This window comes from Gamsiella multidivaricata, assembly GCF_025024155.1.
Source record: "Gamsiella multidivaricata strain RSA 2152 chromosome Unknown BC939scaffold_28, whole genome shotgun sequence".
NCBI lineage: Eukaryota > Fungi > Mortierellomycota > Mortierellomycetes > Mortierellales > Mortierellaceae > Gamsiella > Gamsiella multidivaricata.
In genome coordinates, this window is record NW_026251736.1 from 313,040 (window position 1) to 327,978 (window position 14,939).

Below are 14,939 nucleotides of genomic sequence, written 5' to 3' on the forward strand. Positions count from 1 at the left end.
AGCAGGATGCATGGTCGGCGTTTGCGACTGCGAGTACGCCATCTGAATAAGGGCAATAAGGGCAGGACACGAGAGAGTACGAAAGGATGGTCAGAGAGTAGGCGTCTTCTACTTGAGCGGTTGATGATGGATTGATGAGGAAGAGAAGGAAAGGTGGATACAAAAGAAGGACGGATGATGGGCCTCTTCTTCGAAAAGGGACGTGCGAACGTGTGGACTTTTGCGGATGACACGAAACAGTGATCCAGCCCAGTCTAGTCCACAGAAAGGAGAGAAAAGGATGAATACAGACAGATACGTGAATCAACCATGTACTGGCATTCCTGGATGGGATTGCCACGTCGGGTCCACGCGTTGGAACGTCATATTCTCGTGCAACACGCACGTGATATCCATTTATTACAACACATCCATTCCGCGACAAGTACAAGTCTCACTCTACTGCGAAGATGCCCTACTCTGCAACTTGGCCCTTCTGCTTGTTGCTGATGGATTCGATCCAGTTCTCGGGATCTTGATCGGCCCCGCCATGGTCGAGCTCCTTTTGGCGCGTGTCGAAACGCGAACCTGCTCTTGAGTATCGTCCTCCTGCATCTGGTCCGCTTTTCGCTTGGTTCCCCGCGTGATAGCAACCTTCTTTGGAGCGGTCTTGGACGCTGCTACTCTCTTGCTTGCGACAGTGGTCTTGGCCAACTGCTTGCCCTTCGTCGCCGTGGATTTGGAGGCTGTTGCCGCCTTGGTTGTTGCTGCCTTGCCTGTGGCTACTTTGGCTTTGGTGGTAATGGTTCTCGACTTTGGTTTTGCAGAAGCAGTAGTTGCCTTTGCTCTCGTAGGCGCTACCTTCGTTTTCGCTGGAGTCATCCTGTTCTTGGCCGCAGTTGCCTTGGCTTTGGCCCCAGTTGCCACCAACTTCGATGTGCTGGCAGCGGATTTGGAGGAAGAGGCACCAGCTTTACTTGAAGACCTAGTCGTCCTGGGTCCAGCTTTTTCTGTAGCCGCAGGCTCTGACCTGGTTCTCGTCGTCAGGGCAGCATCCTTGGCCTTGGCCTTGGCTTTTGCTGGGGCTTCAGAAGCTGCTGTCTTCTTTGCAACACTCTTGCCCTTCGATTTGGAAGCGGGTTCCGTAGCGAATACCTTGCCTTTGACCTTTACGGAGGATGTAATCGCCGTAGGCTTGCTCTTGGGCCCGGGTTCCAGAGCTGGAGCAGATACTGCCTTTGTTCTCCGCTTTGGTACAAGTGCCAGGCGAGAGTAGTTGGCTAAGTATATTGGACGATTGAATGTCATGAGAAATGGCTTATGAGTGGAGCGACAAGCAAACGAATTGATCTGGATGGTGGAGAAAAGATAAGCAGACATAAGACATACCGTTCATATACTTGAATATATCTTGCTTCACGCCGAGCTGTGGAATGACATCGAATAAGGGAGAAAAGAAGAGTCGCTTTCGATATCAATGATCCTCTCTTTATCTTGTGGACCTGCTCGCATCAAATGACCATTCGCGACGCGTTGGTGGGTTTTTGCTCTACCTTGACAGCCTTGTTGAAGTGAGCGTCGATCGTCGTGAGATCTATGCTGTAGGTCTTATTGATGTAGTCCTTAATGTAGGACCGCGTCGACCCATTGCGGTTCTTTTCGTACCGGATGCCTCGCTATCGTTTAAGTCAGGTGCGCAGGTATACCGGAGAGGTTAGCGGAAGAACGAGACAACAGTGCATTATCGAGGAAAGAAGAAATTGGTGGCGCTTACCGAGATCATCTCGATGTAATCAGGGTGATCCTCGCCCTTCTCGGGTGCCTTGGAACCCCTGGAGGATGGCTTACGAAACGTGCGCGTACTCTTCCTGGTCTTCTTGACCACAACCTCTTCCTCCACTTCTTCCTCCTGCTCTTCTTCATGGCCACCATCACCCTCGTCATCCTCTTCATCCTCGTCTCCTTCTTCCTCTTCTTCTTCTTCTTCCTCGTCTTCTTCTTCCTCTTCCTCGTCTTCTTCTCCCTCTTCCTCTTCCTCTTCTTCCTCGTCTCTGTATTCGTCTCCTTCCTCCTCATCCTCTTCGTCCGCTTCGTATTCTCCATTCTCTTCTTCACCACTGTTTTCTCCTTCGTGCACGTCCTGGTCATTTCCTTCCTCGCCGCCATCATCGTGTTCCTTCCCCGGCTTATCTTTCTGCTCATCTCCTTCTTGATGGCCCTCTCCACCATCCTTCGCACCCTCTCCGGATTGGTCGCCATCATGTAGTGCCTGGGATTGCTCCTCTCGATTTTCAGTCTGAGGTCGAGTATGGCCTTGTCCATCCTCTGGGTCCCCTTCTGCAGCACGAGAAGGCACAGTGGGTTGAGATTGAGGAGGGGTCTCCAGTGCTTTTATGATGCCGTAATTAAAAGAAGAACGAAGAATGTAAGGAAATGAATGTCAGTGTTTAAAGATCTGTAGCGGTTGCGAGGCTACCACCAAAAGAGGATTGTTACGTACGTGTGGGTTGGGTGACAGTGTGCTCCTCCTCCTCCTGAGATGCCTCTGCAGAGGCACTACCAGATCTAGATTGATGTTGAGGTCTTGTTGTTGCTCTGGCCATGGCGATCGGTGTGTTCTATAAAACAAAAAGTGTCAATCGAAAGACGCGAACACGTAGGGGATGAATTGTTATAGAAGAGTGCTTTTTTTCTTTTTCTTTTTCTTCTGTTGTAATGGTAGATGAAAAAAAAAGATGGCGGGTGAGTTTTGTTCATGGAGTTTTAAACCGCTTCGCTCGTTTCGATGATGGTGGTCACTTTTTATTGCCTTTGGTCATACACAGGCGTGCATGCGGTTGTCTTTGAATGGCGATGGTGAGAAAAGACACTGTGGCAGCTTTGACGCGTCTTTTAGTCAAAACGAGCCTTTGTCAGCAGTTGGCTTTGCCTCTTGTGGATCTTTCTCTTGAAAATGGAAGAAAGAGCAAGTGTGGTCCCGCTCTCGGAATTCAGCGTATCCCTGTCGTGGTCTTGCCCGAATGTCATGGGCTCCACCATAAAGACAAATGGCCGGAGATGGATGGGAAGAAGGACACCGCAAATACATGCATGCATGCTTGGAAGGTTGATTGCGTAGGGAGGTGGTTTTTGTCGCTTAATGTATGTTTGTATGTTTGTATGTTTGTATGTGGTCTACGTTTGAGAGACCAGGCTACTGCATTCCTTGACGCGTCTCACTTGGATAAGGTTCAAATTTCTACGGACAGTGTGGGTGTGGTACTTACTTTGCAGACCCGTGGGTCCTAGTTATCAAAAAAAATGGTATTGTACTTTGCGGACAGAGCCCTCATCCCATTCTCCATCACTCACCACTCTGATTGCAAATGTCCCTCGCGGCTGATCCACACCCATGCTTCTTCTATGGATCACTCATGGAACCCAGAATCCTGAATTCTGTCACCCGTCCTGGCCCCGAGGCTGATCTCTACACCGTTCGTGCTTCCATCAAGGTAAAGTCATCCTCTTCCAGTGTCTCTCTTACACGTTATTGCATCTTTCAGTCTAACGCCATTTTATTATTATCAATGTAGGGTTACATTCGACATCCTTACCATAATGAGCCATACCCAGGCATGGTTGCATCCGATGAAACCTCCCGTGTCGTCGAGGGACTCTTGGTCTTTGGCCACACCATGATGGACCGTTTCAGGCTGGACCAATTCGAGGGTTCGGTACGGAGAAGGGAGGAGGATCATGCTGACTTCGCCAGTCGAACGAGGACAAAAGGGTCCACAGCAAAAAGATTGACCATTAAAATCTTATTCCCCGCTCTCTGGCATTCTGTTTAGGAATACACCAAGGAGGTGCTGCAGGTGCAGGTGCTCGATCCAGTACCGGGTGTTTACAATGTACTGGGGCAATCAAAGCCATTGGCAGCCGGAGACTTCGTTTCTGCATACGTATACGTTTTCACCGGGCCACACATATACCTAGATCGCGCGAGAGAATGGGACTTTGAGACATTCCAACGAGATCATGTCACCATCTGGATGCAGACCAGTTTGGACTTTGCACACGAACAGCAAGACCAGAAAGGGGAACAAGAATAATAATAGCAGCAACAATAGAGTCAACAACGTACGAATGATCATCGTCTTTATTCACAATGACTGAAAGCACTTCAGGATCGGCTCGCGTAATAATGGACGGGCGCTCTCCTCACATTTCACAATAGTTTCACTCTCCCGTATAATGATGCAAGCTGGCTGACCCTCCAACTCAAACTCGACCTTGATTTCCGGCTCCCCAGGGCTATCTTCTTTATCGGTGCCAGATTCAGTCACCGTTGGATCAACGATACCGATCTAAAATTATCATAGGATGGGTTCATAACAGTTAGAAACTATCAATATAAAACTAAGACCATGCCGGGCATCGCATGAGCATTACCAATGTAAGTCCAGCAAGCAGCATTTGAAGGTTCATGATGCCGCGAAGCTGCCGCTGGCTATGGAGCGATAGAATCTGGTGGGCTGCAACTGAAGCCGGCTCGAGTTGCATCTGGTTATTGTATATCGAGAGCGATCCTGACACAGGCGCGTATGAAGTGCTTCCAAACGATTGCGGGTATATCCCCTTTGCCAACTACTCACAATAATGAAATGTTAGACCCTATTATCGTTTTCAAATTCATTGCTCTTATCCAAGTCGAATCTGCCGTACCTCTTCTGATAGCAGAACTGCCTCGTAAAGAGATCCCATGTCAAGTTGTATGGCTTCGCCCACTTTATATGCTGACCATCGCATTGACGATGTTGATCTTGTCCCTTTGGCGTCCGTAAGCTCTGCTGTCCTGTCTGATTGAATGGAGGTTGTAACATGTACCGGTACCAAGACATGTTTAGGATGCTTATGTTTTTTCATGATATCGACAAGTTGATCCACTGATAGCCGGGTGTCGAGAGGACATATACTACGACTGATCTCGAGACCCTCGTATGGCTCCAGACTGGCATGCGCATCGATCCGTGGCTCGATAAAAACAATAGAGTTGTTCGCCTTCTTTCCCCACATGTGCAAAAGATTCACCATAGGTCCTGATCGAAGGCTAGGGTGGCCACCAAAGACAATACAGGGGTATTTTAAGTCGGATGAAAACGCTCCATGGACACTCTTGTAGTTCTTGGCTTGCGCCTTATCAAGGAGAATAGCATGCAGTAGAGGCGCCTCAGGCAAGTACACCATCTCTTGTTTCCGAGGAGCCATCCTACAAGGACACGCAATTAATAGAACGTACTTCTCTTAGCATTCTGTTGGTCTCTTAGGAAATCTCACTTGTTTCGTAACCCCTAGTATAAAGAATTGCTTACCACTCTGCAAGGATATTAGAGTATTGCAGTGCTGTGTCTGCGACTGGCGATATGAAGCTATACTGGACTTGGTGAATTAGCCCCATCCTGTTGAGATGAAGATGGACATCCTCAAGCAAATCGAAAAGGAATCCAGATATGGCGCATGGAATAAGGACATGGCCCTTCCGTGCAATGGTCCGTGCGATGTTGGCGCATACTTCGTTGACACCGAGATCGTATGTGATACTTCCTTTTGGCGAAAGATCTGCCGCGATCACTGTGCTAGCGTGCTCTAGCAGTGTTCCATCAAGTAGATCCGGATGAAGGTTGACCTGCGTGGATGAGGATGACATGTATGCAATCTAGAATAACATCGAGAGGCGGCAATGGCGATTAGATATCGTATTCTGTGCTGCCAATAAAATCCTCCTGTAATTTGAGAAGTTAGCTATCACACTGAGTACATTTTCTGTTCCGATTTGAATAAGCCAGTTGGAGCTGCCGAGACAGTATCCTGCGCTGTGGGCGGTTAACTTGAGTGAGCCATACAGTGTCTATTGCGTTGAACTATATTTCGTTAATAGTTGCTAGCCTTGAGATCAAATCGCGGAGGAAAGTGTTGCGAGCGAGGTCATACAATATGCTCACGGAAGCGCACTGGCTGGATCTTGTCAATGCACGCCTTGATGTCTGTGAGGGTATATGCGGGATAGAGCCCAGAGCCGGATTGTGCCACCAATTTCTTTCTATCGATGACTTCGTGTGGATTGGACGAGACGCTGCTCCCAAAAAATGACACGAATTCTGTCATTAACTGCCTAATAGAGCCACAAAGGATAACCGTTACAAAATGTGAACAAGCTGATAAACATTGGGCATTTCGAATGCGATCCGCGTCTGTATTCACGCAGTGAAAGTATTACCTTCCAAACTCGATTGTTGGCTCAGTGGCAAAGATCCTACCCTGGAAACCCGTAAATTCAGTCAAGTAGGGCAATGCCAAGATGTGGTTGTAGTTGGAGATGAGAACAACATCAATCGACTTGAGATCCACTCCTGAAAAGTCGGGCAGCTTGAATAAATATTCATGCGTCGCCTGGTGCCTCTGTGTCGGGGATGATTTCGTATTGGACTCGATTGCTTCTACACTGCTCATATATGTGCTGTCCTTTACTAATCCATTTGTATTCAATCCACGGTACTTCTTTTTTTGCGGAAACTGTGCGGCGGTTGCCTTGAGGAACGACGCCCAATCCTGTCGGATGTCAGTCGTCTCAGTAGGGGCATGTTTCCGTTTGAGCGGGTTAGTATCCAAATCTGTCGCCGAGGATGCTGTTGCAGAAAGTATCGTTTCCTTTTGCTCTTCTATCAGGCCTCCTTCCCTCACCGGCATGGCATAGAGTTGTTCCTGACCGAGTCCACAGTCGAGAAGTACTAGCATTTGTCTCAGCTTGAGGACCATACAGTTGGGCTCCCCGTCTGGCAAAAGTGATGTCTGAAATGAACGAAGAGCCGACATCAGTATGGGACGCCATGGCCATCGTCTGCACTTGTGTTTATGAGTTCTGAGCAATTACTGTACCAGTCGCATCCCGTATTCCTGCTCCTGCGTATTGATCGCGGCTATGGTTGTGATTGTGGTTTGAATGGTTCGTTCAACAGTAATCAACAGTTAACCAGAATCAGACTTAAGGGTTCTGTATATCTCATTCTTGACGCGCCAATGGTCCACTGCACTTGACCTCCCTTCATCCTTTTTGCCGATCTCAGAAACACCCCCGCATACACCGTCAAAACTTCCGGTAGCAATTTCCAGTCATGAACCAGCCCATCGTCCAGGGCGCTTTACCCATCCTGTCCAATGTCCTCGGCAACAACACCGTCGCAGGTCTTATGGCCGTTATCAACATGGCCCTCAACACTGTCACGTCCGCGACCGCTGCTGTCAATGGCTACAACAGTTACTCTGGAGAGCGAACGTACTTTGGACAAAAACAAGGTGACAACCAGGGCCAGCACTTCGAGTCGGCTTTCATGTCTGCACTTTCCATGGTCTTCTCGGCCATCAACTCGACCTTTGCTTCATTGACGGCATCTCAGACCCCCTTGACGACATATATCCTCCTTGCCTTGCTGTCGTATGTGGCTTTCAGGATCGTATACGGAATTGTTTCGTGGGTCGTGCGCTCGGTGTTGAATCTCATCAAGATCTCGATCATCATCACGGTTATTACAAGCATTATCTGGTTCGTAATCAATGTAACCAGCGGAGGCGAAGGAGGAACGGGCTCAGACGCATACGGCACAGGACAGCAACGTCAACATCAGGATCCCATCTCGCAGGTGCTCCACAGTCTCCAGAGCAAGTTCAAGGCGGAATTTGAACGACAGCGGCAATATCTCCAGAACCCACACGTTTATTAGCTGCCATGATCCACACTTTTTGTCTTACGTGTCTGCGCGCAATTGAATAAGATCACTATTTTGTCACATGATTCGTGAACTGCACAGCCTGGTTCTGTGGCTCACACAATGCGCCTCTTGCCTGCCTGAGCAACTGAGTAAGCTGTTTATGGAGTTTAGGCACGGCAGCCTATAGATGAGTCTGCATTTATGCGTGGGATGCAAGGTGAGGTTGTGAAGGCTAGACCGGCCCTCACGGCTTGACTTTAACGAGGTAGGGTAAATTGCTCTCAAGAGCACTCTGAAGATACAATTGGGCATGTGGTAGAAGGATGAAGAGGCGGTGGACGACCTGGTCTTTTTCTTGGTGGTAGTAAGACGTTTTGCTGACAAAGATGATACCGAGTATCTGGTATCCAGCATCTCGGCCTCTGGCGATTATGGCCCTGTGATCCAGTGCAGGGTGGAAGTCCAACGAAGGAAATATAATTCGAAGGAGGGCGTCTCATCCCATCCCAATGACTCGGAAATACATATATTTATTCTGTGCACTCTTTGCATTTCTCCTTTCTTTCCTTCACTTCTTCCTCTTCCTTTTGCCACCAATATATCCTCCCCACTTATCCTTCTCTTTCTTCCTATTGATACCCATACTCCTTTTCTTTCTGACAATCGAGACCGGTCGACCATGGGTCAATCTTCCTCCACACCCTCGTCTTCCTCACCTTCTTCCAACTCTTCCTTCAGAAACGGAAGACGCTCCACCCACCCGTCTTCTTCTGCCTCTCCTTCTACACCCTCAGCCCGCTACACCGCCTCACCACCTTCGTCATCCTTAAATCAAGCACCCTATCTCAGCCGCTCCAACAGCGACCGCAATCACCAACACATGGTCCATCAACACCAACCACCGCCGCCACAGCATGAACAGCAACAGCAACCACTAAACCAGCAACAACCCTCGTCTTCGTCTTCAAGAGTGCTGCGCTCCACCACAGAGAGGCGACGTCGAGCCAACCTCTTCTCGTCCTTCTACCCTCTACTCTCACGTAATTCATCCAACTCGAACAGCACTAATTCAAGTCAAGACAATGATGGCACGAGTACATCTGGCACGAGTACATCCCAAACGATCAGACCGGAAGCATCTGGAAGTAATACCAGCAACATCAGCCGCGCAGCTGTTGTTCGGCCTGAACGACCTCCCTCTCGTCCCAGTATAGTGGCCGCAGCAACAGGGAGCTCTGGTCTGGTTCCTCGGTCCTCGACCCGGTCCCCTAGTCTACAGCCCCCCAACACAGCCTCAGGAGGGCGTACTCCTCGTGGTCTGACCAGAGTACAGCGCATGTACGACGAGCAATCGATCCGTAGTACACGCAGCTCTAGCAGAGCATCCAGTGTTGTTGCAGTCGGTCCACCCATCAATGCCTCGCCCAGCTCGACTGTCCCGCATAGCTCGAGCATCGAATACATGGACATCGATCCTGAATCTGTCGGTTTAGTCCCAGATCAGCAGCTTCTCACCTCAGCAAGCACGGCTTCAGCACCAGACGAGCATATGCAGCAGCACCAGCAGCACCAGCAGCACCAGCAGCACCAGCATCAAGGCCCTGCACTCACCGACTTTGTCGCCTCGAGAACGGAACGGCCTCCTTCCCGCAGTGCTGCATCAACACCTTCTAGAACGAGAGCATCACAGGAGCCCGCCTCTTCAGCCTTCAGCAACAATGCCGGTTCAGACAACTTTTCTCTATTTGCTGGATTCTCGAATCCGCGCGGAGGAACTTCAATTTCGTCAAGTCTATTGCCCATCCGACCAGATTCGGACGATGAAGATGAGCAGGATACGGGCATGGATCGCGACGGACAGACGTCAGGCAGCGCTGGCCCATCAATATCGCGCGCCAGACGCCAGCTCACTGCCGAGGTTGTTGCTGATTTAATTCATCAGCAGTTTGTGCAGTCGCTGCAGGAAACCCACGATAACGCCTCTTCTGCTGCTGAAGCTACTTTAGAGGATGCTCGTACAGAGGATCAAGAAGAGCGTATAGCAGACGGCACGCAATCATCCGGCGACAACACTGATGGCGGCTTTTCTTCGACGGTGGACCGTCAGGATGAGGACCGCACTTCCGCAGCTCTTCATCGCATACGCCTCCGCTCATCCAGCGTGAGAGGCCTTCTAGGCTATCAACCTACTGATGAGTCAAATGCCGACGAAAGATCCTTGACGCAGACAACCAATGAGGACAACGCGCAAGACGTCACCGCAGACACTCAGGCAGGCGACAATACAACACATCCTACCACTAACGACATAGACAGGTCGCAGTTTTTGTTGAATCACCTTCCATTCTTTGTACGACTGCTTGCTGACTTCAGTCGAGGAGTCCGACCTACCACAGGAGATGATGTGGAAGGCGAGCGGTCTACTGAGTCTGGTGGAAACTCTCAATCCGCAGAGGGTACAAGCTCTGACGGCATCGACGCGGACGCTGACGCTGTGATCGGTGTAGACACATCATCTGGCTCATCTTCTGGCACGGCAGCATCCGATCCTGACACTACCGCGCGACCCCGACGACACCAAACCACTATTCGCTTCATCCAGATTGGTGGCGGGCTTGGTGCAGGACTCCGATCCCGCCATGGAGGTGCTGCAGGTGGTCAAGAGGATGATGAGGACGGAGAGCGCGAAGGCCAGACTGAGCGCACCGGCGATGACGTTGGAGAAGCCGTCATCATGTTCTTGACTGGACCCGCTCTTGACGGCCAGTCTGATACAGATTCGACCGACACAGCTACGGCTGACAATTCTGATGATACTGACGCGGCAAGGTCACGACAGCGCCAGCGAGCGCCGTGGGTTGTCATGACACTTTCTGGAGCATGTAAGCTTACGACAATGCTGAACTGGACTTCGAATCGTGACAATCTTACAGGAACGATAGCTAATATTATTTCCCTTTCTTTGATACTATAGATATTAACAGCTTGATGGCTGCGGGTGCAAATGGTGAGGGAGGCACAAACTATGACGATCTCTGGATGCTTTCCAATCTTATCGGACCTGCTCGTCCTATCACGACAACGCAGGAAGCAATCGACAATGCAGGATTTCCGGTCGGCCGTTTCGAGCACGAAGTGCAAGGCATGCGCAACATCACAACACTCGGCGATGGCACTAGGTGCTTAGTCTGCATGAGCGAGTATGAGGAGGGAGAAGACATGCGCGCGCTCAAATGCAGGCACGGATTTCACTTGGAATGTATCGACAAGGTAAACACACTGGCCTATACCCTGTCAATGTTATGTTTATCAAATGTTGAGAGGCAGCATACTCACCCTTTTATTTCCATCTTACCAACTTTCTTCGCTGTCATAGTGGCTCACAACGGGCGCAAACAAATGTCCAGTCTGTCGAACTGCAGCTGTCGTGACTGAACCACCGCCAGCAGAGCCCGATGTTAGCGTCGCTCGAGCCGTCAATGAGGAATAGTGGGCACAGCAGGACAACCTCCATAGACTCGGATGCGACGCCACTCTATTGTACTTTGCGGCAATGTCTTCACGCATTTTCTTTATTCACGGCCACCCATGCTTTGTAAAATAACTATCATTGCGACCTTTTGTACCATATCATGCGAGCGACAAGCACAGAACTTTTTATTTTCAGCTCCCACAGTTGACTGCTCTTCTCTATCCCTCTTCTTTTATCTCTGACTTGTTTTCTTGTTCTGAACATGTACAATACACCAACACCCAACGAAAACTATAGTGATCAATAATTAGAGCGAAAATAACAACTTGAACTTGGTGCCTCTCACAAAAACAAAAAATAAAAAAAATCACTCTTCTGAACGCAGGATCATGCTTTTGAATATATCATCGGCGGTAGTCCAGGCGACGACATTGTCCCGTTTGAATGCCTCATAATCCCAGGGTCTATTCAAATCAAGGTGTTCGAGGGGTCCTGTGAAGAGGTAGACAAATGCGTCGACGGTGGACTCGGCTTCGTAGCTCTGTTGCTTCTCAGCTGTGAACCGGGCAGGGACCTGACCATGGATGGTGACAGGCAGTGAAGTGCGAGGATATTCTGGTCCCTCGAATTGGTCGAGTCTACGACGTTCTGCATCAGAGTGTCCAAAGACTAAGAGACCTTCGACAATTTCATTGGGGTCCTTGGACACGATCATTCCAGGAAATGGTTGGTTGTGGTATGTGTACCTTGTGTAGCCCTGATAGCAAGAGGACGAGAGAATGTTTTTAGAGGAAAGAAATGGCTATTGAGCGGTGTCGATAGCTAATCGACGGCATTTACTTTGACAGAGGCACGGACGATAAAGAGATCGGTGCCTGGCTTTGGACGAGTGACGGCATTGAGGACTCTTGGCTCCATGAGCGAGCCATAGAAGAAGCAGGGCTGAGATGTCCGCTCAGTCACTGAAGGCATATTTAGATATATTGGTCCTTGGAAGGGTAAGTGGGTATACGAAGGGCTCGTCCTTGGTCTGTTCGTAGGGGAAGAGATAGAGTGAGGGAAAGAGGGGAGGAACGGCGGATTTCTTGGTGCCTTCCTTATGGTATTTATACTAGAAAAAGTGATTGTGAGTTCTATGAAGATGGCCTGTGAACTTCAATCATACGCATGGATGGATGAAGTACATTGGGGGGAGCATCGTCCACCTGACTCATGGTGACATTCCCGCAACAGAAAAAAAAAAAAAAAAAGCGCGTTTTAAGGTTCAAGTCGCCACCAATTTTGAACCAGTCGCTAACCTTATTTGAACCACCGACGATCTCCCCTGGATGCGTAGCCGTGTGGTTCGACTTTTGCCCCCATTGGGTCACTCAACGCCACCAATTGTCGACTTGTACGTTCATAGAAACATATGTAAATGGTTCAATAAATGCGAGGCCAAACAAGCATATTCACGGGTGAGCGCTATGCATCTCCATCTTTTTTGGGGAAGTTGGATCATACACACCCATTCCATGGATGCTGTATTTGTGTTGACATAAAGACGAAACAGGGCAAAACGATCTGATTCAGGATGAATGCAGAAAGCAACATGGGCATTGCACATGGCTCCTGTCTTGTTCTCCATGAGTTCCCTTTTCCCACGACTATTTCCTTCCCTTTTTTTTTTTTTTTTTGTAGTGAAGTAAAGAGAATAAGGCCCCAAAGGGGGCCTTCAAAAATTTGTTCGCATTACCGCGCAATATAATGCGATTCGATCCTCAGATGGTCAACAACTCTGGTGCTTCTGCTCGCTCCTAGGTATGCGTGCCCGACCCCATCATTAAGTGTCCCTGTCTACCCATTGTGTGTGGGGATTAGAGTGCGCGTCACGTTCACGCTGGAGACTTTCAGGGGAAGAGTGCGTACCAAAAAGGTCATTGCATTCCGCTAGCCATTGTCTAGGACCATAGAGGTCTGAGCCATTTATGAGGAAGAAGAGAAGGGAAAAGAATGGTCTTTTTATACTGGAAGGCGGTAGTCACTCGGAACAACTGATCAAACCGTTGGATCATGTTCGTCCATTTGCAATTGTGGGACCCTTTGTTCAAAAGCACAGCAGTCAATTTGCATGTATGAGACAGCGCATGACTTTTATTCAGTAATGCTGTTGAAGTGAACTTCCAACCGTATTTTACAGCGATCAAAGAAGAAGTTTTCCTGGCACACACATAATCGAAACAGCGCTGCAGACATCCTGCTTCTTCGACTGCTCTGAGTCCTCAAGAGTCGGTTAGCTAATCAACGCAGCCGACCATATCGAATACGAGGGTGGACCTTGGCCGCTCTCATAGTAGGACGGCGACTATTTTTTTCGTATGAAGCACGACATGTCATAGTGCTATGAGTAATCGTTGACAGCATAAGAATGGATGCATCGCTCCTTGCAAAGACACCTTCATGCGTCTGGGACACCGCTCCTTTCATGAGGCAGAGGAGTGCCAGCCAAGTTTCTTCATCCGCAGAATGGCACCATGTACGTAGAGGCACACGTACTTATTGTATGAGGATGCGACCGTTTTCATTTTTCTTTTGTACACACACAGAATATCCTCCCATTAATCCATACATCCATCCATCTATTGATGACACGAATGGCGCCGCGGTGTCTCGCAGTATATTACTGTGCGAATGGAGCTGATCGTTCTGCTTCGTGAGTTGTGATCTGTGCCCATGGCTGCAAGATGCTGCGCCTGTGCCTGAGCCCACCTTTTAATTTCTAACGCCCTTATTTTTTTCTCACACTTGTTTACTCCCCCTCTGCTTCGCCCATCTGTGTCTCTGCTCCATTATCCGAGCAAGACCCAACCCGGTCAGTGATCCAAGAGCTGCATTAGCCATACAACTGCAGCGAATCACCACAGAGGCCAGTAGAGTCTCAGAAAGGTATATCTTGAATGTCCAACTTCTGCTACTCCCCCTCTGGTGGATACAAATGGCATCGTTCTTTTTTCTGGCACCAAAAGTCTAGCGCCAGAGAGTTTTTGCGACTTGGTTCCAACAATGTCCCTTTCTCCACCAGGCAGCAGATGCTACTCCACTCTGCCGCATTTGGGCAATTGATCATAACGGCCTCGATGGCAGCGCGACCCAGTCCATTGAGTCTCATCACGGAGGAGCTTGGAGTGCACAAAGGTATAGTTGATATGCATTATTTGCTGTTGTGCTTGTGGATGATGGATTTTTGTACACATTTTTCTCGCCTTTTAACTCTTGTCCCTCTTTGAACTGCTTCTCTTGCAGCCTTCGCTCCCTTTAACCTCGAGTGAGACGCGGCATCAAGCATGTACCGTCCGCTCATAATTAGAACCCCAGTCTAATCAGACCTAGTGCTGGACAAACGCAAAGGGGCGAGTGCGTGATGGGTTCAAGGTAGTGGTGGAGCGGGTAGCGAGGAGGCAGGGAGCAGTGCTGGTTGTGGCCGAACAGCAGACCGCTCTCTCGTAGCTGAAGAGCAACAGTCTCCGAGACCCGGGGGTTGCTGGTCGCGAATTCGACGGGAGATGGCCAATGTGTACAAGGTACAAGAGAGAGTGAACGAATGGAATAATGCCATAGACGATGGGAAAGGCAGGTGTGAAGGGGTAGCAAAAAAGTGCGGCCGATGGGCAGTGGAAGGGACCAAGAGATGGACTATCATCCAGGTAAGCATTGTTTCCTCCAATATGTTTCAATGACATTGCGAATGAAGTTCCCTACCAACA

The 14,939-nt window shown here is 49.3% G+C and overlaps 6 protein-coding genes across 6 annotated transcripts; 3 read left to right on the forward strand and 3 right to left on the reverse strand.

Moving 5' to 3' along the window:
- Positions 1 to 454: 454 nt before the first annotated feature.
- BC939DRAFT_476686 (uncharacterized protein) lies at positions 455 to 2,582 on the reverse strand (the record flags this gene model as incomplete). Its single annotated transcript, XM_051558612.1, has 5 exons — positions 455 to 950; positions 1,010 to 1,227; positions 1,533 to 1,655; positions 1,754 to 2,367; positions 2,480 to 2,582. The coding sequence occupies 5 exons, from the start codon at positions 2,580 to 2,582 to the stop codon at positions 455 to 457; spliced, it is 1,554 nt and encodes a 517-aa protein (XP_051412852.1).
- Positions 2,583 to 3,392: 810 nt separating this feature from the next.
- Positions 3,393 to 4,070, forward strand: BC939DRAFT_502697 (uncharacterized protein; the record flags this gene model as incomplete). The annotated part of the gene is made up of 3 exons (XM_051560309.1): positions 3,393 to 3,470; positions 3,552 to 3,692; positions 3,810 to 4,070. 3 exons carry the CDS (start codon positions 3,393 to 3,395, stop codon positions 4,068 to 4,070), a joined length of 480 nt encoding a protein of 159 aa, XP_051412853.1.
- A 315-nt stretch (positions 4,071 to 4,385) lies between these two features.
- BC939DRAFT_140337 (beta-lactamase-like protein) lies at positions 4,386 to 7,016 on the reverse strand. The gene is made up of 6 exons (XM_051550145.1): positions 6,895 to 7,016; positions 6,236 to 6,807; positions 5,950 to 6,130; positions 5,777 to 5,866; positions 5,331 to 5,674; positions 4,386 to 5,227 (listed from the first exon to the last, which is right to left on the reverse strand). The coding sequence occupies exons 1-6, from the start codon at positions 6,901 to 6,903 to the stop codon at positions 4,660 to 4,662; spliced, it is 1,764 nt and encodes a 587-aa protein (XP_051412854.1). The 5' UTR covers positions 6,904 to 7,016; the 3' UTR covers positions 4,386 to 4,659.
- BC939DRAFT_449868 (uncharacterized protein) lies at positions 6,964 to 7,804 on the forward strand. Its single transcript, XM_051555436.1, has one exon. It carries the CDS (start codon positions 7,131 to 7,133, stop codon positions 7,734 to 7,736), a length of 606 nt encoding a protein of 201 aa, XP_051412855.1. The 5' UTR covers positions 6,964 to 7,130; the 3' UTR covers positions 7,737 to 7,804.
- Positions 7,805 to 8,292: 488 nt separating this feature from the next.
- On the forward strand, positions 8,293 to 10,721 carry BC939DRAFT_449870 (uncharacterized protein). The gene has a single exon (XM_051555437.1). It carries the CDS (start codon positions 8,404 to 8,406, stop codon positions 10,696 to 10,698), a length of 2,295 nt encoding a protein of 764 aa, XP_051412856.1. The 5' UTR covers positions 8,293 to 8,403; the 3' UTR covers positions 10,699 to 10,721.
- Positions 10,722 to 11,563: 842 nt separating this feature from the next.
- BC939DRAFT_502701 (uncharacterized protein) lies at positions 11,564 to 12,168 on the reverse strand (the record flags this gene model as incomplete). The annotated part of the gene is made up of 2 exons (XM_051560310.1): positions 11,564 to 11,953; positions 12,037 to 12,168. The coding sequence occupies 2 exons, from the start codon at positions 12,166 to 12,168 to the stop codon at positions 11,564 to 11,566; spliced, it is 522 nt and encodes a 173-aa protein (XP_051412857.1).
- Positions 12,169 to 14,939: the final 2,771 nt, after the last annotated feature.